General features: G+C 34.9%; 1 protein-coding gene across 1 annotated transcript in view; it reads left to right on the top strand.

Moving 5' to 3' along the window:
• Nucleotides 1-16,829, top strand: part of SCN2A (sodium voltage-gated channel alpha subunit 2) — a 92,319-nt gene that overhangs the window by 30,967 nt on the left and 44,523 nt on the right. The window contains exons 13-16 of the mRNA XM_027129389.1: nucleotides 3,653-3,785; nucleotides 8,059-8,297; nucleotides 14,175-14,348; nucleotides 16,261-16,617. Of these exons, the coding sequence (XP_026985190.1) occupies nucleotides 3,653-3,785; nucleotides 8,059-8,297; nucleotides 14,175-14,348; nucleotides 16,261-16,617 (903 nt within the window). The remainder of the gene's footprint in view (nucleotides 1-3,652; nucleotides 3,786-8,058; nucleotides 8,298-14,174; nucleotides 14,349-16,260; nucleotides 16,618-16,829) is intronic.

The raw sequence follows: 16,829 nt of genomic DNA, 5'->3' as shown, positions 1-16,829 counted from the left end.
ATAAATCTCTGAAGGCAAATTGGGGCAGTTTGAAACAAAGCCTAGTGTGATCTCTATTTCCTGCTGCCTTGTGTCCATCCTTCAGTGCTACAGTCAGGTGTGAGGCAGGGCACTGCAACATGAGCTGCAACATATGGTGTCACATGAGCTGAAAGTGCAGGCCAAAGAAGGGACTTTGCAAGACTGCAGAGAGGAAAAGAGAACAGAAAATAAAGAGCTGCAAACAAATGCCACCCTCCAAAGCACACAATATCCTACACTTTACACATAAATTCAACTGAAGCAATGTAACTTAAGAAAGAATTTCCTTGGTAATATCATTAGAGATTTTGGAATCTAGCACTAAAAATTAGACAGATATAGGATTACACATATAATTTTATATAGAGCAGAAGTGACTAGATGACCTTTAAGCGACCCTATTTTTTCTTTCTTTCTTTCTTCCTTCCTTCCTTTCTTTCTTTCTTTTCGTTTTAACATCTTTATTGGAGTATAATTGCTTTACAATGGTGTGTTAGTTTCTGCTTTATAACAAAGTGAATCAGTTATACATATACATATATTCCCATATCTCTTCCCTCTTGCGTCTCCCTCCCTCTCACCCTCCCTATCCCACCCCTCTAGGTGGTCACAAAGCACAGAGCTGATCTCCATGTGCTATGCGGCTGCTTCCCACTAGCTATCTATTTTACATTTGGTAGTGTATATATGTCCATGCCACTCTCTCACTTTGTCCCAGCTTACCCTTCCCCCTCCCCATATCCTCCAGTAGGTCTGCATCTTTATTCCCATCTTGCCCCTAGGGTCTTCATGACCATTTTTTTTTTTAGATTCCATATATATGTGTTAGCATACAGTGTTTGTTTTTCTCTTTCTGATTTACTTCACTCTGTGTGACAGACTCTAGGTGCATCCACCTCACTACAAATAACTCAACTTTGTTTCTTTTTATGGCTGAGTAATATTCCATTGTATATATGGGCCACATCTTCTTTATCCATTCATCTGTCAGAGGACACTTAGCTTGCTTCCATGTCCTGGCTATTGTAAATAGAGCTGCAATGAACATTGTGGTACATGACTCTTTTTGAATTATGGTTTTATCAGGGTATATGCCCAGTAGTGGGATTGCTGGGTTGTATGGTAGTTCTATTTTTAGTTGTTTAAGGAACCTCCATATGGTTCTCCATAGTGGCTCTATCAATTTACATTCCCACCAACAGTGCAAGATGGTTCCCTTTTCTCCACACCCTCTCAAGCATTTATTGTTTGTAGATTTTTTGATGATGGTCATTCTGACCGGTGTGAGGTGATATCTCATTGTAGTTTTGATTTGCATTTCTCTAATGATTAATGATGTTGAGCATTCTTTCATGTGTTTGTTGGCAATCTGTATGTCTTCTTTGGAGAAATGTCTATTTAGGTCTTCTGCCCATTTTTGGATTGGGTTGTTTGTTTTTTTGATATTGAGCTGAATGAGCTGCTTGTAAATTTTGGAGATTAATCCTTTGTCAGTTGCTTCATTTGCAAATATTTTCTCCCATTCTGAGGGTTGTCTTTTCATCTTGTTTATGGTTTCCTTTGCTGTGCAAAAGCTTTTAAGTTTCATTAGGTCCCATTTGTTTATTTTTGTTTTTATTTCCATTTCTCTAGGAGGTGGGTCAGAAAGGATCTTGCTGTGATTTATGTCATAGAGTGTTCTGCCTATGTTTTCCTCTAAGAGTTTGATAGTGTCTGGTCTTAGATTTAGGTCTTTAATCCATTTTGAGTTTATTTTTGTGTATGGTGTTAGGGAGTGTTCTAATTTCATACTTTGACATGTAGCTGTCCAGTTTTCCCAGCACCACTTATTGAAGAGGCTGTCTTTTCTCCACTGTATATTCTTGCCTCCTTTATCAAAAATAAGGTGACCATATGTACGTGGGTTTATCTCTGAGCTTTCTATCCTGTTCCAGTTATGAATATTTCTGTTTTTGTGCCAGTACCATACTGTCTTGATTACTGTAGCTTTGTAGTATAGTCTGATTCCTATAAGTCAGGGAGCCTGATTCCTCCAGCTCCGTTTTTCTTTCTCAAGTTTGCTTTGGCTATTTGGGGTCTTCTGTGTTTCCGTACAAATTGTGAATTTTTTTGTTCTAGTTCTGTGAAAAATGCCAGTGGTAGTTTGATAGGGATTGCATTGAATCTGTAGATTGCTTTGGGAAGTATAGTCATTTTCACAATGTTGAGTCTTCCAGTCCAAGAACATGGTATATCTCTCCATCTATTTGTATCATCTTTAATTGCTTTCATCAGTGTCTTATAATTTTCTGCATACAGGTCTTTTGTCTCCTTAGGTAGGTTTATTCCTAGATATTGTGTTCTTTTTGTTGCAATGGTAAATGGGAGTGTTTTCTTAATTTCACTTTCAGATTTTTCATAATTAGTATACAGGAATGAGAGATTTCTGTGCATTAATTTCATATCCTGCTACTTTACCAAATTCATAAGTGACCCTATTTTTTCCTTCCAACTTTGCCTTTCTCTGACAATGCAAAATATTTTAAATTCTGAGAGGCAATTTTTGATTTAAAGAGCTTTAGTTTCAGAGAGGGGTTATTTCTTTTCTCATTAATTTTACTTTTCTTTCACAGTAAAATTAATTTTAGAGCAACCTAAATGAATGTTTATTCCCATTAATGACAGTCCTATCAATTGAGTGGAAAGTCTGCTTTTGATATGTATGCATTAGAGGCATGCAGGTTAATAAAATAATGTTAAATATTCATAGCACAATAAAGTAGATGAACAGGACTCATATTACTGTTTTAGAAATAAGGAAACTCCTCAGAGAACTAAAAGTGACTTCTTATTTATTATTAGCACTCAGACCCACATTAGGAATGCTTGAGTTTTGCCCTTTTTTCCTGTGACCATTAACTTCATTATTTGAGCTCCTAACGTAGGAATAAATTTCTGCCCATATTGAAATTCTGTTGAGTTTATTTTGGAATAGAAACATGTCAAGTCATTACAACATTGCTAAAAATCAAAGACCCTCCCCCCCCAATTTGATGTTTTGCCTTAAATTAGAGTTTCAATGCCAAGGATGGATTGTCTTGTAAGTGTAAGACAAAGTTATAGATAGTTCTAAAAATTAGTTTTATTATTAAGGATGTTGGGAAATGTTACCTGTCTATAATGAACAGAAGCATTTTAAAGTGGAATTCTCATTTTAGGAGAACATATTAGGGAAGACTTTAAAGTTCTTTTCATACATTAAACCACATGAATGTATATAAATAAAGATCTAATAGCTCAACCTGTGAGTAAATCAAGGAGTGATATGCTTCAGTATGAAGTCCTAGATAGGACTGGCTGAAATGCTAAAAGGTTATCTATCCTGTAATAGGCATGATCCCTCCAGCCCAAAGCTCCAAGATGGAAGAATTAGAAAAGTCCATCTTGATCACAAACCCAGGCATCCCTGAAAGCTGAGAATATCATGGGCTTTTAAACACTTCCAAGAATGGTGATTCCAGCAATGTCTTAATGAGCTGTTTACATCTGAGAAAGCATGGTGAATACTTAGTTAAGTAACACCTATTACAGGAACACTTTGGATTTTGCTACCCTTAAAAATAATAGTTATTTCATATGAAATTTTTTTTAGGGCACGACTACTGAAACGGAAATAAGAAAGAGACGGTCCAGTTCTTATCATGTTTCCATGGATCTGTTGGAAGATCCTACAGCAAAGCAAAGAGCAACGAGTATGGCTAGTATTTTGACCAACACCATGGAAGGTATGTCAAAAGTCTTACAGCACAATTACTTTGCGGTGCTCTGGTAATGATGAAAAAGCTCTCATAAGTTCCAAGAAAATTCTTCCTGACTTGACACCAAATCATCATTATGTCTTTTACTAAATAAAAGTAAAATCCATGTACAACACATGGATTCTATTGTCTCATACAGATTTTTACATTTAGCCTCCAGGAATCTACTGCAAATTCGAGGTATACTTGGAATACCACTTTGGTAGATTAAGTTCTAAGTTGTTGAAGCTTCTTATGTGCATGACATAAAAAGGAATGTAATGATAAATGTTTATTTTTATGGTGATGCTAACCCATTTAAATTGTATTAACTGCTTGAGACTCAAGCTATAAACTCTTTTGATTTAACCAGATGTATAAATGAAAAAATGAGAATTAGGTTTTGATATTAACGTCTTTGAAGCAAAGTTTTCAAAATTTTGTAAAACTACTTTTGTCTGTCTCTGATCAGATATTACAATATCTCAGCTTTCTCTTTAGTTGCAGATTATACGTGAGTAGTGAATATATTGTTTAGAGGTCTGGATCTTATAATTCCAAAATAAAGACTTTGAGGACAGCTTGATTTGCGATCAATCATTGGCTCTGTGTGTTAGCTTGAGACTCTACACTTGTTTCTTCATCAGTAAAGTGTGGATAATGACGTTTAGATTAAAGTTGTTGTAAATAACGCCTCATATATAAAGTACTTATGTATGTAGAAGCACCTGGCATGTAGAAGACAGTCAATAAATATTATTATTGGTTGTTTTATTGTTGTTTTGTTAATTCACATGTTTGTGCCTTTCCATACTGTAAGTGAATTCAAACATCATCCACTTCAGCTACTTGGAAAATACTTCCATGTAAAATATATTCTATCCTCCTCCCTTGCTGTCCTTTCCCCTTCTCTCCTTTTCTCTTTTATAACCCCTCCCTTTTCTTCCCCTCCGAAGTGTGTGTGTGTGTGTGTGTGTGTTTGTGTGTGTGTGTAGATGTGTCAAAGGAAAAAGAAAGATAGAGAATGAAGGAGAGCACGAACATGTGCTTATGCCTTTCTTCTTGTTAGTTATAGTTTCTCTTGACACTGGATAGATTCTTGCAATAATTATTTTCCAGTCTGAAGGCAAAGATCCCGTGATACTAATATCAGTACCAAAAGCCTAAAAGTCACAGCTAGGAAAATCTCACAGTGTAGATGGCCTTACATATCACAGCCATGTCAGTTACTGCAGGACCCAATTTTCATAATGTCCTAATGCAATATCAGAAATCTTTTCACTGATTTCTATGGAATATTAAACTCAGTACGTTCTTCCCCAACCTCGCCTGCGTTAGCTTGCACTCCCTCTCCCCCCCCAGCTGCCAGTAGCTTGCTCCTCCCTGTCCCTCCAGGTAAATCTTTTGAAGATTCTCTGGTCTTCTGCTCCTTGCCATAGCAAAACCACTGAGAGGAAGCTGCCAGTGGTTCTGCTACCGATGTCAGCAGCATGTCTGCTCCCTAAAGCGAGAAGTAGAGAAGGAGACAGGGTAAGTCTAAATTAACAGTCCTACTTTGAACTTCTGATAGCATTAAGTTTGGGCTAACTTAAGAAATTACTTAAAAAACATCAATCCACCACCACAAGATTGGACTTGTCCACTAATTAAGATACGGAGTTAAAAATGAGTGCACCCACGTCGCCCTCCATGCAAATGTGTCTCATGGACTTGCTTAGAATGAAAAGGATGTCCTAGAGATAAGTGTAACTTAGGAAGCAGGAGACTGAGTGTTTGGTTTTAATATCTGCAGAGCTTTTAACTTTATATTTATGTGGGGAAAAATGGCTGAGTTTTCATTCTGTTTTTCATTGGTTGTGTAGAATGCAAAGCCTACTTTTTTTTATTCGATTATATCTAAACATTTTGAATCTGACATTAATCAAGGCTTGTTGTTAGCAGTACATAGCATATACATGCAACTAGAGCTGTCTTTAATATAATCCTTTTTTGTTCCTAATAACAGTGGAAAGGTGTCTTAGGTTGACATAATCTGTTTATTTGGAGATCCTTCCTTCTATGTCTAATCATGGTTTAGTTCACCTTTCCTTTTTGGAACCAGGCTTGTTGATCCAGGCTGGCAACTTTTGTTTTCCTTCTTTTGAACTACAGCTAAGTCTCCATTGTCCAGGCAATGAATGAATGGCCTCCTACTTAATGACACTGTAGGAGATAAGGAAAAATGAATTGTTTGCTTTTCAAGTTTTTTAAATGCAAAAACCATATGGAAATGTTTCCAGATCAAATCCTTGGGAAGGTGGTGGGAGGGTGAGGTACAAGCACTGAGGAATTGAGGGGAGCCAGCAAAAGATCTAAACTGGGCTGTAAATGATTTTCAGTGTGGATAACCCACCCAGGAAAAATGGAGACGTGGCTGTAGTTCTCCCTGAGTGCTTTGTTTTGTTTCAAAGTGTGATATTCTTTTTTATTTTTTAGCATGAATAATTGAATGATTTTATTTTAGACTTTAACAACTCCGCTCCACTTTTTCCTGGTGTCAAGACGAGCAACACTGGCTGCATTTTGAACTTTTCTCTGATTTATTTTTTTCCACACAGTTTCTATTTGCTTCTCTTTATCTGCTAAATTACAAGTAACATTTTAAAAAATACTTATTCTGACTGTACACAGGCAAAGAGCTTTTTCAATTCTCTTTTGTTATTTACTGTAAGTAGTAAAGCCTTTTTACCTTCAGTATAAATATGAGTTTATTCGGGAGTCTTAAAAGCTTCTACAAAACAGTGCATAATAACTATATTTATATTTTTCTTCTGATTTACAATTCAACTATTGTTTACTGTTTACAAAATTACATTTAAGAGAAAAGGAAATAAGCTGGGTGCTTGAAGAATTTCAGTATATAAAGAGACAATTGAAGAATCTACATCTCATGGAATTCTGTTAAAAATAATAAGGAAATTAATTTACTTTAGGGAAATAGTAAACTTTATAATATTGGTAGTGAATGTTTATCAGCAAAGCAAAAATCACTACCTATGGTCATGTTTGTCCATTGCATAAACTCTCTTGAAAAGTTTAATTCTTAGTAAACTGTACCAGGTTTGGAGGGATAGTCCAGTTGCCACAGTAGTAATACTAAAGTGACCAACCAGAGTCATGCTATGGATGAACAAAGAATCTTTTCCTCTATTTTAGTGCTAATCGGTGATGGTCTTACATTTGGCAGAGCAGGTAACAGAGTGCAGCAATGATATTGGCAGAAAACAACAACTTCTGAATTCTTTTCTCACTCAAGAGTTGATTAAGAGAGAAATATACCAAAGGAAAAGAGCAAATAATTACCCACTTCCTAATTCTCCCAAATTCTTTGCCATTATTTACTAAGTTTCAGTATTTACAGTATCACCTTATAGATCTGTGCATTTCTGTCTTTTCTCTCCTATTATTTAGTTGAAATTCTTTTTGAAATCATTGTATTTTTAAAAAATAAATGTATTTTTATATGAAATCTTATATCATAGGTTTGGTGTGATAGTTACACATTTTAATATATTAAAATAAATGCATACCATTAAAATTTATGAATTCTACATATGTTCTACCTAAGCTCCTCTTGTATTTTACCAGTAGTACATAAGTCCCATTTTGTGAAACAGTGAAGTTCTCAGTTTCTTAGGTTTGATATTTCCTCTTCTTTTGTGCCATCTAGTTAAATTAAGAATACTGCTGAGTTTAATATACAGGCCTATATCTAATTAGGCTTAACTAGAAACTTTTTAACTAAGACTGGTGACACTGACAAAACTATCTCATTAAAATACACAAAGAACATATCTAATCCAAGAAACTGAGATTCAGCATGACTGATAAAGGTTTTAAAGACATCTCCTGAGAGGTGTTCTTTGATAATATATGTCTTGCTCTATCTGGAACATAGATGAGCTTTAAGTATACTTAACACAAGTTCTACCCATTAATTTCTGATAGCCTTAAAGATAATTAGCAGACTATTTAATATTGTAGATAGAATCTTGGAAACCTTGTTTAACCAAGATAAATTTGGAAAGTTTACTAGCCTTTCTGTGCCCACACTTTTTATGACAGCTAATCCATTGTAAGTGCTTTCCTGCTCAACCATCAGATTAACCCATAATGCCTTTTAACAACTTTAGATTTTTTTAAAATCACTCTCAGTTTAAACCAAAGGCTGCTTGATAGGAAGGAAGCAGTTTTCATAAGTATTCTAACCTTTTTCTTCCAGAACTTGAAGAATCCAGACAGAAATGCCCACCCTGCTGGTATAAATTTGCTAACATGTGCTTGATTTGGGACTGCTGTAAGCCATGGTTAAAGGTGAAACATCTCGTCAACTTGGTTGTGATGGACCCTTTTGTTGACCTGGCCATCACCATCTGCATTGTCTTAAATACCCTCTTCATGGCCATGGAGCACTATCCCATGACGGAGCAGTTTAGCAGTGTGCTGTCAGTCGGGAACCTGGTAAGGCTCACTGAGGGTTACTCTACCCATTGAAAGAGTTCATGATTGCCTTAATGAATTTCACATATCAGTCTCAAATTAAATATGAATTAATTGTCGTATATACCTGGACAGCAAAAGTTCAGCATCACTTTTTTATAACAAAAATATACTGCTACACTTTAGCAGTGGAAGAGATTCAAAGATTTTATGTATAGTTTGATTTAGAATTAAATATAAATTGCCCATTCATTACAAAGATTATTATGAATTATGGAGGATATTGATTTATGATAAAATCCTGATGTGTTTCTCAGGTATTTAGAATAGATTCCTTCAGACATGTCTACATTTGCCAAACAAATTATAAAATATGCCAAGTCAGATAATTTTGAAATATCATCTGTTCATAACTGAAGATGGATTTTTAAGAGAGGAAACATCATAGAGGTTATTATTTCTGTTTGAATTTGTCCTATAAATTTAAGAATTTATAAATGATTAATTTTTGCATACATTTTTACTTAAAATTTTGTATTAACATTCATGGATACATGGTAGAATGATAGAAATGAAAGTAAAGTGGTCTTTTACAGAGAAACAAAATGAATAAATTCAGGCAACAAAAGTACATTAATATCAATATGAGGCTTATTAAGTTCTCATGAACCTCCCAACTTGATAAATGAACATATAAACAGGTTCTATATAGATAGTAAATGATATATTCTGAAGTATAATACACAATATTTTTAGGCTCTGAAGTAACCACTATTTTTTTATTATAATCCAGATAGCTCTTAACTGATAAAGTTAACATATATATGCTGACCACTTATTTTGTACCAGGCATTGTATTAAATGGTTTATGTAAAATCCCTCTCTCTAGGTTCCCACAAAGTCAGTCCTCAGGTAGATACTATGAATGTCTGCATTTTACAGTGGGAGAAACTATACCCATGAGAAATTCACAGAGCAATGGAAGCTCTGAATACTGTATCAGAGACTCTAAAAGATATTTCGGAGACTATTTTAAGCTCTGGCCCAAAATCACAAAACTTTAGGAAAGAACAATAACATTACCTAGTCCAAATTTTTTCACATATATAGGAATCACTTCAACATTATCTATAAAAAGTGAGCAAGAGATCAAAGAAGCGTTATGGAGGTGGATATTAGGAAACAACTCAAATGGGCTTAAGCAAAAATAAAGATAATTCATTACTTCAGGTAACTAAAGTCCATTTGGGCATAGATCCACATTTTAATCTGGCTAGATTCAGGTTCTCAGTCAATGTCATTGGGAGTTAGCTTCTTGCCAACTTTTTCCCAGTATGTTTTTTCATCTCTGGCTGGGTATTCTATTGATGGCAACAGTCTACCAAGTTTTATCCTGACACAGCTCTTTAAGCAGAAGGATTGTGCCTCCTAACTAGTGGTTCCAACAAAAGCCCAAGAATTGAATATCATTGGCCTGGTTGGAGTTACATGACCATTTCTAAGTCAGTCAGTTAATCTGATTCTAGGGTTAGAATGCCCTATTTGGCCAAACCAGAACCATGTCTTATCACTGGAAACAGAGTAAATGAATACAATTATGAAGAAGAAAATTAGGTCTACCAGTATCAGAAGAAGAGAGAGTGGATGCTGGAAAGACGTAAACAACAAATGGACAGTTCAAAATAGGACTTGTCTTATGTGTTAAGGAAGATAATGAAATAGTAGAAAATATATAGACAGGATTCACATTCTTCTCAAGTACATATGGAATATTCCCCAGCATAAGCGATAGGTAAGTCATACAACAAGCCTCATTAAACTTAAAAAGATTGAAATCAAAGTATTTTTTCTCACAAAAATAGAATGAAATTAGAAATCAATAAACAGGAATTTGGAAAATTTATAAATATATGGAAATTAAAAGCAGACTTGTAAATAACCGATAGGTTAAAAAAGAAATCACAAGAAAAATCAGAAAATACTTTGAGATGAATGAAAATGAAAACACACCAAACTGAAATAGTGCCTAGAGGGAAATTTATGCTGTAAATGCCTATAGTAAAAAAATAATACTTCAAATCCATAATCTATACTTTCATCTTAGGAAACTAGAAAAAAGAAGAGCAAACTAAATCTTAAACTAGCATAAGAAAGGAAATAATAAAGAATAGAGTGGAAATGAATGAAATAGTGAATAGGAAAACATCAGAAAAAAATCAACAAACCCAAAAGTTGATTTTTTGAAAAGAGCAATAGAAATGACAAATCTTGAGCTATACTTACCAAGAAAAAGAGAGAAAATTCAAATTACTAAAAGCAGGAATGAAGAGGGGACATCACTATTGATCTTACAGAAATAGAAAGGAGTATACAGAGTACTATAAATAATTGTACCAACAAATTAGATAACCTAGAGGAAATGGAAAAATTCCTAGAAAGTAACAAACCACTGAAACTGACTCAAGAAGAAATAGAAAATACGAAAAAACTTATAACAAGTAAAAATTGAATTAGTAATCAAAAAATGTTCCCACAAAGGAAAGCCTAGGCCCAGATGATTTCTTTGGTGAATCCTACCAAATATTTAAAGAATTAACACCAATCCTTCACAAATTGTTCCAAAAAAAAAAAAAAAAAGAGTAGAAGGAAATACTTCCCAAGAGTTTGGAATTTAAAGCTGACCAAGATGGAGAAATTGAACAAAGACTTTGGGCTTTCCTTTAAAACCCCAAAGGGGTTACACTTAAGGAGTGAAGGCTATGTCAGAGAACCAGAAGATTCAACTAGGACAAAGAGCAAACCAAAATAGCTGTGCCCTACTTAAGTATTAAACCTAACTACCATAAGTTCAAAGTGGCCAACCTATAATTTAACTTCCTGCTAGGACAAAAATCAGTACTTTTTAGAGGAAAATAATTGAATCAAAACTCTCTACAATACATTATTCACATCACATAAAAAATTACATGATATATGAAGAAATAGGAAACTGTAACTTGAGAGAAAAAAATACTCAATAGAAATAGATCCAGAGATGGCTGAATTACTAAAATTAGCATTAAAGGACTTTAGAGGACCTATTATAAATACATTTAACAAATTGAAGGAAAAAAATGGTCATCAAGAATAAACAGATGGAGAATATGAGCAGAAAAAATGGAAACTATATAAAAGAATTATCTAGACATTTTAGAACTGAAAAGTACAAATTCTAAAATGAAAAATTCACTGGATGAGTTTAAAAGAAAATTGCAGATGTCAGAAGAAAGTGTCAAACTTGAAGCAAACCAGTAGAAATTATCCAATTTGAACAGCAGAGAAAAACTTACAGGAAAAATGAACTAAGTCACACTAATCTGCAGAATAACATCAAGTGGTCTAATATTTACATAAGGGAGACTCAGAAGGACAAAAGAGAGAATGGAACAAAACAAATATTTGGAGAAATAATGGCCAAAATGTTCTCAAATTTGATGAAAGATATTAACTTAGACACCTTAATATTAAATTGTAAAATTTCAGTGAACATCAACAGGATAAATATAAAATTAACTACATTGGGCACATCTTAGCCAAGCTGTGAAAGCAAAAGAAACTTTTAGAAGCAGCCAGAAGAAAAATATATATTATATACAAGGGATTAACATCTCGTCAGAAACAGTTCAGGCCATAAGAAAGTGGCCTGATGAAAAAAAGAAGTTAAAACATTATTCTATGGTGAAACTATCTATCAAAAACTAGTGTGAAATAAAGAATTTTAATATAAACAAAACCTTAAAAAAGTTGTTACACCTGAATTATGCTGCAAGAAATGCTAAAGGAAGTTCTTCAGGCTGAACGGGAAGAACGTATTAGATGGAAATTTGAGAATGATGGTCACTAGAAATGAATAAATGTGGGTGAATAGAAAATACTGTTTTTTTTCCCTTATCTTAATTTCTTGAAAAGACAACTGATTATTTAAAGCAAGCATTTATAGCATATGTAAGTATAAAATATATGAAAATATTAGCACATGTGATTGGGGTGGCCAAGATTTCTTGGAAAATAGACAAAAAGTGCTATACATTATTTAAATATTTATAGAATATTCAAACAATAGAATTCTACTCAACAATAAAAGGAGGAAAAACTGGTAATACATGCATGGGTGAATGTCAACTTGAAGTATTCAAGAGATATTTGGAAAAGTTAGCAAGACTCTCATGTTTCTGAGCTGGCCAGCGAGGTATAGAGTCATTACATTTACTGAGTTAACAAATATCAGAAGAGAAGCAAGGTTGTGCAGAGAAAGTGATGAAATGAATTTTGGACCTGTTGAATTTGAGGTACCTGTGAGACAGTTATCCAGTGGAGGTGTTGAATAAGGAAATAAGGATGTAGTTCTGGAATTCAGGGGATATGCTTGAATGGGAAAATAGATCTCAAAATGTAAAGTTATTGTAAAAAGAAAATTAGATTAAGAAGGTTGAGGACAGAAAGACCTCTGAAAAAATCCAGTGTTGAATGATTTGTTGGAGGAGGAAAAGCAACTGAGAAGTATCCAGGGAGATGTGGATCACTGAAGCCAGGACAGAAACTATTTTAAGGAACAAGGAACAGACAACGTTGTGAAAAACTCCTAAAGAGGCAAGCAAGATAACTATTAAAAGTTCAATTGAATTTATCAATGGCAGTTTCGGTTATGTTGGTGAAATTGGTTAAAGCAGTTTGTGCTGCTGGCAGGTCAGGGGGGTAAGTTAAAGAAATGGAACTAGTGAGTACAGACAAGTACACAAACTCTTAACGAAGTTGGGCTATGAAGAGAAGACAGATGGTGGTAGCTAATGGGGGAAGTAAAATGCAAAGAGAGTTTCTTTTATGATGCTGGTGGTAGTTTTAAGGTGGAGCGGGACTGAGTATCTGTTGATACTTGTAAAATCCCAAAATTAAGCAGTCAGTAGCAGGAAGAGGTTGAAACTACAGGTTAATTGAGAAAGTGAATTCTTCAAGAAGTCCAAAGAAGATACATAATTGCAGCTGCAGAAATTAGAGCAAAGCAGTGACATGTCTTTAATTTTTAACAGGAAAAGAAAAAGCAAAGTATGGTGTGGATGTAAGTAGTTTGGTAGATATAAGGAAACTGAGTAAGTTCAGGTTGACTGACTTCCATTACCTCTGAGATGCAGAAGTACCGAGAGTGGAGAATAAAGAAAAATGGTTGAAGACGTGTGGAAAATTTAAAATAGTTGTAGAGGAAGAAAATGGAGAATAGAGAATGCTGCTTCTCTTTGGCCAGGAAAATATATATATTTTTTAAAAGCATCCTTAACATCTATAGGGCTAGTGGTGACCTTGTTTATTACAGCCAATATAAAGCCTTTTTAGCACCAGCCTTGCCTGCAGGGCCAAGGGAGGGAACCAAACTATTAGGTAATTATTTGGTGAGTTTTTGGAGGGCTAGGGAGAAGAATATTAATTTTATTGTCTTAATTCTTTATCACTTGATAAACCTTAAATATAGTAAACAATTAAATATTGATTTGAATACAAACCATTTGAGGATACTAATTTCCTGGACCCAAACCAATTTTGTGTGTGTGTGTGTATGGTACGTGGGCCTCTCACTGTTGTGGCCTCTCCCGTTGCGGAGTACAGGCTCCGGACGCGCAGGCTCAGCGGCCATGGCTCACGGGCCCAGCCGCTCCGCGGCATGTGGGATCTTCCCGGACCGGGGCCCGATCCCGTGTCCCCTGCATCGGCAGGCGGACTCTCAACCACTGTGCCACCAGGGAAGCCCCCAAACCAATTTTTAAAACTCAGAATTGAATTGTGATTTGTTGGGACTAAATTAAATCGCTCAATTGTTATTTATGTTTTCAAGAGTCTTCACTTGTGTAATAAACATTTCTCCCTTAGGTCTTCACTGGGATCTTCACAGCAGAAATGTTTCTAAAGATAATTGCCATGGATCCATATTATTACTTTCAAGAAGGCTGGAATATTTTTGATGGTTTAATTGTGAGCCTTAGTTTAATGGAACTTGGTTTGGCAAACGTGGAAGGATTGTCAGTTCTCCGATCATTTCGACTGGTAAATTAACTGAGAGTAAACATAATGTTTTTATAAATAATTTAATTAGTAGTCACTCCTTTCTAGAAAAAAATTACAAGATTTCCCATAGCTTTAATATTATTTGAATATACTTCTAACAAAGCAGCTGGTAATTTCTTCTTCCTCGTAGTTTTAATGCATAGATTAAGTTTATTCAAATGAACAGGCAATAGTTCTATCCTTAGTAATTGAATGGCAAGGCTAATGGGGAGAGAGAAAATGGAGGTCATAGATAAACGCATATCAAATTAAACAACACAATATGTACCTCTCAGCTATATAGGGTTTGCTTACCCATGATAAGGCTTGGTTGGGGCTTTGGGTGGGCTCATCTTTCTACCAGAGGCTAAGGGATCATGGAGTTGCCCACTTTGGCCCCGTAGAAGCCAAGACCCGGGACTGGGTAGAGTGTACAGGGAAAGAAGACAGAGCTCCTATACATCTGCTCCTTCAGCCAGGTCAGGAAGTCACCAAATACACTCTCTGAGAAGAGTTGCCTGTGTTATACTTTAATTTTAAAAGGGTCTTTCATTTGATCTTTATATTTCAAAGTTTATGGATCTTTTACAGATGAGACAAAATATCACTTGACACATTGCCATTTGAAGTTTGGTATGTTTTATTGTGCTGTTTATTTGAGTTGGCTCTAACTTTTTGTGATTTATTTTGAAACAGCAGAGATTGTATATAGTTAGTAAAGACAGATTCTTATAGGCAACTTATCTTAACAGTGATAGTGATTAGTTTCAAGACTTTGTTGTGAAGTCTGTTTAGAAACTCCCTTACCACTTTCAAATTTGTGTTAAGATCCTTAGAGCTGTGATTTCCTTTCCTAGTCTTCATGGATAGCTGTAGATCTTAATTTGAAGCTAGAAGGATGCAAAAAAAAAAACCAAAAAAAAAATTAGCAATGATTATATAACAAGTAAATATGGGCAACTACTTTTAAGAAGCTTAGTAAATCTTTGTGATAATGTGATGCAGTTTGGGGAGATAGAAGGCATAATATCATCAGTGTCTTGCTTAGTGTATCAGGCCCTTTTGCATTAATTATTCTCTGGGAATAAATTAAAATTTTTGGTTCTTATATCTGCTCCTCTGGGTCACTTAGTTGCCATTAAATAATGCACTACTCTTGACCTGACATTTACTGAAGCATCGGAAATAAAATGCTGCTGCTATTTAATGGTAAATGGTACTCTAGAGGCTTCTAATACAACCAATGTGTCAGGCACAGTAGTGGAGAGCCATTCACACTATAATGAGTTGATTAATTAAATCACTGAAGACATAAAGGTTGACAAAATACAGCTTTTTACTCAAGTCCAAGTATTTCTTCCTTGAATATAATAAATCTCCTTTAAAATACAGCCTAATATTACAACAAGCTACAGATATAGCAGTCCAGAGATTTAAAGAAATTAGTTGGTTTTTCTCTTGTACCTTATATAAGTGTTGTTTGCACTTGTGCATTTCAGCATTATATTTCAAGTACACTGAAAAATATATCCACTTTGGGCTTTTAAATAATGAGAGCCTCTACGTTTCTGAAAGAGTCTTTTCTAATTAATCACCACTAATGTTAGGTATCTCAGTTCCTTAGAGAAAAACAAAAAGAATAGTATAAATGCTTATGTAAGATTCAGGAATATTTGGTGAATCTTATTCTTTGAATGCTGATGAAAAACTGTATAATTATTTTATTTACAATATAAACTATTTCAAAATGAAAAATATCCCATGGTAACAAACTAATACATTTGCCAGATAATAGTTTGGCACATGAATAATCCATCACCTAAAATTGAGACACTGTAGACTTTTCCTACAAACAAATATGCAGATTCTTCAGAATGCAGAGCAGTAATGGCCTTCTTGCTTTTGTTTCCAGCTCAGAGTTTTCAAATTGGCAAAATCTTGGCCGACTCTGAACATGCTGATAAAGATCATTGGCAATTCAGTGGGGGCTCTGGGTAACCTCACCTTGGTGTTGGCCATCATCGTCTTCATTTTTGCCGTGGTCGGCATGCAGCTCTTTGGTAAGAGCTACAAAGAATGTGTCTGCAAGATTTCCAATGATTGTGAACTCCCGCGCTGGCACATGCATGACTTCTTCCACTCCTTCCTGATTGTGTTCCGAGTGCTGTGTGGAGAGTGGATAGAGACCATGTGGGACTGCATGGAGGTCGCCGGTCAAACCATGTGCCTTACTGTCTTCATGATGGTTATGGTCATTGGAAACCTGGTGGTATGTGGTAAAACATTTTTCTCATTTTCAGTAAAAGACAATGTAACCATGAAAAAGTATGCTCAACTGAGGAATGTTTTGAATGTTTTTTTTTTAAATCATTCTCAATTTTCATGATGGCAGGAGTCAGGTGTAGCTCAGACTATTGAAATCCACATGAACTCTTTTAAAATATTTCCTTACTCATTATTTTTATTTTTTCCAGCAACGTA

This window comes from Aethalodelphis obliquidens, unplaced genomic scaffold, assembly GCF_003676395.1.
Source record: "Aethalodelphis obliquidens isolate GAN/ISIS:26980383/991018 unplaced genomic scaffold, ASM367639v1 scaffold2, whole genome shotgun sequence".
Taxonomy (NCBI): domain Eukaryota; kingdom Metazoa; phylum Chordata; class Mammalia; order Artiodactyla; family Delphinidae; genus Aethalodelphis; species Aethalodelphis obliquidens.
The sequence above is the reverse complement of the archived record's forward strand: the minus strand, read 5'-3'. Positions and strand labels throughout refer to the sequence as shown.